Source organism: Alligator sinensis, unplaced genomic scaffold (genome assembly GCF_000455745.1).
Source record: "Alligator sinensis unplaced genomic scaffold, ASM45574v1 scaffold528_1, whole genome shotgun sequence".
Lineage (NCBI taxonomy): Eukaryota > Metazoa > Chordata > Crocodylia > Alligatoridae > Alligator > Alligator sinensis.
Genome location: NW_005841846.1, coordinates 4,764,996 through 4,770,995, shown reverse-complemented (window position 1 = coordinate 4,770,995; position 6,000 = coordinate 4,764,996). Strand labels below are relative to the sequence as shown.

General features: G+C 38.5%; 1 protein-coding gene across 6 annotated transcripts in view; it reads left to right on the top strand.

The window, feature by feature from the left end:
- The window catches only part of FAM149A (family with sequence similarity 149 member A), a 40,011-nt gene that overhangs the window by 13,685 nt on the left and 20,326 nt on the right, over positions 1-6,000 (top strand). For all 6 annotated transcript variants that reach the window (XM_025207767.1, XM_025207745.1, XM_025207752.1 and 3 more), the window contains exons 3-6: positions 287-419; positions 730-872; positions 4,306-4,431; positions 4,857-5,033. In XM_025207767.1, coding sequence (XP_025063552.1) covers positions 787-872; positions 4,306-4,431; positions 4,857-5,033 — 389 coding nt within the window. In that variant the 5' untranslated portion in view covers positions 287-419; positions 730-786. The remainder of the gene's footprint in view (positions 1-286; positions 420-729; positions 873-4,305; positions 4,432-4,856; positions 5,034-6,000) is intronic.

The following is a 6,000-nucleotide window of genomic DNA, read 5'->3' as shown; positions in this document are numbered from 1 at the left end:
GGGCCCTTTCATGAGCCCGTGGCCAGGGAGAACGGCCACTCGGGCTAGAGCAGCCCGAGAGCGCCTGATCGAGCGGAGGCGGGCACAGTTCTACTCTACCTAAAAGCTCATGACCTTAGTACTTCTCATCAGCCCAGTTTTGATTAGTAGATTTTGTAGCATATCCTGAAAGTCATGTGTCACACAGAAGAATATGTTCATGATACTGATATGTGTATATATAATATTCTCCTTGGTATGTGTGGGTGTAAGTGCGTTTTATTATTCTTATTTTTTTTTTTGACAGTGAAACAGTTTCATCACTCCCATCTAGTGGTCAAACAACACCAACAGATTTGAATAATTCTTGGTCTGGAATACAAAGTTATACAACTGGTTTGACTACTGAAAGAAGCTCCATTTACTCATGGAGGGATGATGTAGGTCGCACTTTTTATCAGGGGTAAATCTTAGCAAATTTTCTGAAGAAAGATTTAACTCTTATCTCTGCCCAAAATTGTTTTTAAATATGTTCACATATGTTCATATATTGTGGTAAAAGAGCTAATCTTTTCCAGTGCAGTGTAGTGGCTATAGCAATAAAGAATTCCACATTAGTACCTAGGTCATTGCTTAATTCAGTTCTCCCTCCAGTGATGAATGTACAAACATTTTACTTTTTAAAATTGAATGTTTGTTTAAATGCATCTAGATGTATTTGCTAAAAACAGTTAATTGTACCAACTGTAGGAATTTGATAAAGCTAATACACAAAGAGTGCAACAACTATTCTGGGATGTGGATGAAATGTTATTTGAAGGAAAAGTGACTTCTCAAACCCAGAGCCTGCAGGAAGAATGTAGAGACTGGATCAATAGATCACTTCATCTAAGGTAAGGACATTTCTTACTTTTGTGAGTTTTAACCAATCATAATTTTATTTATCTAATTAATTTATTTGCTTTGGTTTTCTAATATGTGGTATTTCTTAAAGTGCATGCACCTATTCATTATGCACAACTTAGCAGTCGCTACAGGAAATATAATCAGTTTATGAAAATAGTCTTTTGTGTGAATTTATACAGGGAAGAAGAAAATATATTTCAATCTTGGTTGAAGAGGTTTCATAACACTTTACTAAGGATCTTGCTAGGGACTCAGAGTTGTGAGTTCAAACTCTGCTCTGGACTTTTGCAAGAGCTGGCCATGGGTTGACCCAGATGAGCATGTGGTTATTGAATCCAGGGAGTCAAAGGTGTCTGGATGTGATTCTGGTCCCATCAGCCCCTTGTGTGCCATTGGCTACCAAAATTGGCATGCCTTAACTATGCCTAGGTCTACCTAGCCTTGTCTGGACTTCCAATCTGAGAGGTAGCATGCATGGAGCAGCACAGTGTTTGAAAGACACTGCTGCTTAGCATGGTATGGTTGCTATCCCTAGAAGACAAGCACTCTTTGTGGAGAAAAATATCCTTGGCTGTTGCATCAATTTGAAGTGACTTTTCAATAGTTTATAAAATTATTTTCTTCATATTCTATAAAAAGTCACAGGACATGTGAAAATGAAGGCTGAGTTTTTATTTGCATTGAAGTGTAGTTTATTTCTTAGTTAAATATGTTTTCATTGTTTCACTATTAACTAATTTATGATTTCTTGTTTAATCTGATAAAGATATTGATGGGCAAATGAAACCTATTAATTAGTTCCATGTGATAGAACCTGCTTACTGGTACATGATCTAAGACAAATTGTACCGTTTAAAGATTATAAACAAGGTGAAAGAGATCAGCCATTTTGTGAAGTTTGAGCAAGTATGAACATATATGAAAATAAAAATAGCTACAATATTCCTTCCTGTTATAGATTTTCTTTATATTCCCCACACATCTCTAGGACTCTGAAACTTAGAGTTTAAATACATCATGGCTAAAGATCTGTGGGCTGCAGGGGTTTCTCAGGGCAGGGGGTAGATACTGGGGCTAGGGACAAAAGTTACACATAAACTGGTTTAAATGATCAGAAACTGGTTTAAACCTGTAGCAGAATAGAAGTTCAAAATGGCTGAAACTGGCTTAAGATAAACTTCAGTGAATGTAGTATCAGACTTAATTGTTTTAGATCAAGCTGGTTTATGAAACTTCTGTCCCAGACCCCTTCCTGATTCAAGTTAAATCAGAGTCCCTCAGCATCCCAGGATGCTCTGCACCTCTAGGCTGAGCTGTGCTGTCTGCTCCAGAGAGCAGGGCTGTCCTCACCCCTCTGCTCTCTCACTGGAGCAGTGAAGGCTGGCTCACTGGCCTCACTGGCTGGCTCACTGGCCCACCCAGGCAAACCCCTGCTAGGGTTTGGAGCCAGGGAGCAAGGGTTAAACTTCCCTTTCCCTGAGTATGAAGCTGCTCTGCCCTGCCCTGCTTACTCAGTGCTGACTGTGAGTGTGGAGTACAAATCCCAGAAGTACCTGGAAGCAGAAAGAGGAAGTGATGAGCAACCCAGTAGAGTCTTGCTGCTGTTAGTCTGGACCGCAAATTCCAGAGACCTCAGGGGCAGCAGGAAGAGGAAGTGAACATACAGCCCAAGCTAGTAATGTGCCAGAGAGCTGTGCTCAAGCACCCCCTGGCTTCTGGCTTGAGCCACTGCAGGCATGCAGCTGCATTTCCTGAATCAAAAGTGAATGTCTCTTCATTTGCTTATTGGTTCAATCTTCGCAGCTTAGACTAACCTGCAAAGACTGAATCAATTCAGCCTTGGGCTTTTTGACTGTCTGTACTTAGCCTGGAAGTAGTTGCCCTGCATGACTTGTGCTCTTAGGAACTGATAGCTATCCGCTTGGAAATCTGTAAAAATTAATGACTAAGCCAACATGAACTTGGTCTCTGCACTGTTCATCCTGGTAAATAAGGAAAAGCACACAGCTTCTGAAGACTTCTGAAGGAGCCATGCTGTAAGAGGCTGAGAAAGGATGCCTGAAAGAAAAGAGCATATTGATGTGCGCTGAGCATCACACTCAGGAAGGAAGATCTTTTCTATCATTTTGGGGTGTAGCATATGCAGAGTTTGAGTCCCAGGCTTTACTGAAGTGCATGAAGTGCCCCCCTCCATCTCCATTCTACCCATCTCTTCTCCCTGGAGCCTTTTCCCTGTGCTATGAATAGAATATTCCTGCAAACTCACATTACAGAATTATCAGACTCCTCCCCCCGATCCTATACAGAATTTTTTTTCCAAAAGAGGAAAATGTGGCTGAGGATACAAGGATATAAAAGAAAAAATACTGCACTGTGTGGAAGGAAGAAGTTAAAATTCATAGAAATTTGACCGGGGAAAGGGAGAGACTTATACCAGAAAAAGTATATAACATAATAAATCGTGTTTAAAAGATTACTGAAATGAAAAGGTATGAGTGACATTCTGTGAAGAGGGAGAATAAACTGTTGTATTGAGTCAGTGAAAGGTATAAATAATATGCTAGTGATTTGTAGCATGCATCAGAATGCCAGGGATCTAAAACCTAAGACTGGAATTTAATTATTTAGAGAGACGGAATTCATTTGGTTCACTATTCCAGTGAAACTTGGCTATAGAATATACAGAATTCCTGGTGATTTGAGTGAGGTGAAGGGGTGGAAAGCTGCAGGTCTTTTGACTGAATGTGTAGATGCCCTATAGTGTGACCTGCAAATTCCCTGAAGTGCCTTTGCAAATATTTAACAAAAAGTAACAGGAAGTGACCATTCTTCAGATAAATAAAGATCGAAAGTTCTTTGTTTTAACAGTGATTTTGTTACATTGAAAGAAAGAAAAAAATCCCTTTGCAGTCTATGCTTTAACTTGACATATTTTTCCTAATCCTAGTTTCAGTAACATGTATATTAGCCACCCTCGTGTACATTTTTGAACCAGAAATTTTCTTGGTACTGATATCATGTTTCATTACAGAAATTGCCCAAGTAACTTTAAAGTGGTTGTGAAAGTGATTGTGTTCTCTATTTTAAATGATCTCTGTATATGTAATTTGATTATTGATATGAAAGAGTTTCATATTCTTTATATAAATTAATTTTTATAGCACAGTTTTGTGTCTTACTCTTTTCTTTCCTGGTAATATTTGAATATTTTTAAAGATTGTGAACTAGAACCTCAGGTGATATAAACAACTCTAACAATTTAAGTAAAATTACACCAATTTATATTAGGAGAATATCTGTCCCTTTATTTCTAGAAAATAGTATGGGAGCTAGTAAATTATTCAGTCTGATGTTTGATTGTGCTGTAGGTGTCCATATTTGTTTTCTTTTCAATCTGATTTATGTGTTACTTTTTTGCAGGATTTTAGGAAAGCAGCTCCTGTTGCCTAAGGATGAAGGCTTTCAGCATTTTCAGAGCCGAACTGCTATCTCTGCCTACACCAGATCTTTACCTGGCCTCTGTGAAATCACTAAAAATATGAAAGAGTATGTTACATTCCATACAGAATATATCTTTATGCATTTTGAGTAACATGACATGTATAGATAGTCTTAATATTAAGAATAAAAGGAAACTAGAGGCAGCAAACACTCATCAATTAGAAACATCTGAACAATGCCTCTTAGGTAGCCAACTAAGCGAGGAGCTTTGCCATATATGAAACAATATTCTTGCGTAACGTGTGCCCCAGGCTTTTAAAAGTCATGTAAGATATTATTTCATTTATATTGCCTTGGTTTGCTGAAAATAAAATTACTTAGTCCAAATGAATTCACTTTAATCTTTCTTACCTTTTCGCAAATGTATAGGCCCATTTAATAGCCTTAACATATTTGATCATAATCCAGCACCTCTGGGTTTATCATGTGCTTGTTTCCATGTACATATAATTCTGATTCTTTTGTTTCAGGCTGTGCATTTCAGGCTCTAAGCTGGTTCCCACAACCTCCCCAGCCCACAAATCATTAGACTGTGGGTTCCCGAGGATTACTGTTTCTGACTCATCTGTGTATTCCTTCCTGGAAGAAGAAATATATGATGTCGATGGAAAAATAGAAGAGTATCTTGCATTTGACAACAAAGAGCTGTAAATAGCAGCTGTGTATTTTTAAGTGTATACTGAAAAATTATTGTTAAATTGCTTAAGACTTGTCAACATGAATAAACTAGGGGTTTCTATGCCCATCTCTCCTAAAGGGTTTGATCTAGTAGGTGCCTGTAAGATCAACCTCTATGTAAGGTGCTCAGGCAGTTACAGCTTTCTTGCAGATTATGAGTGGTGTTACAGTGATGCCATTTTTTTCTTGCTTTTGTCTGGTAGTTTAGGGGCTAGCCTACTCACCCAGGGTGTGAGAGAATTAGGTTTCAGATACTGGATAAACACTATAAGGGTCTCTTTGTACTGCGACACCCAAAGTTTAGCCAAGGCTGAGTCTTTATGAATGAAGACGAGAGAGTCTTTCTAATCCCAAATTTTTTTCACTTTCTTAAAATACAATACAATACAAGCCTTTTTTACATGTAAAGTGTATTATATGTAACTAGGGTCCTGTTCCTGAAACTGGAGAGGAAAGTAAGAAACTGAGTCTATGAGAGTGAAAGGGGAGAGATGCACATGAGTTTACAGAGTCCCATGATCCTGTGAGGCTGCGAATTGTTCCAAAATCTGCTCCACCTGGTTAGGTGAAGGCCCAGAGGTCATGGCAAATATGTCTGGATAAGTAGGGTATGGTACAAAGGATCTGCTCTGTGTGGTATTCTCCCATCAAAGCTAGAGGGATATAGTATACTGTAAGTTGTGGCTAATTAAGGAAATGCAAGATTCTAGCTCCAAAAGATCATTTTCATCAACTTTGCTTTATTTCTATCATAATCCATATCTCTATATGTGGTATCTGTCAAGAGTTGCAAAATCTATTTGCTATAATGCTGCAGTTTGATTTTGCATGCCACTGATACCAGAAGGGAAGTGTTGTTCAGCCAAACAAAGGAAACAAGGCAAAACCAAACCAATTCAGCTCTGTTTTCTTCTGCAGTACTCTGCGCATTTCTGT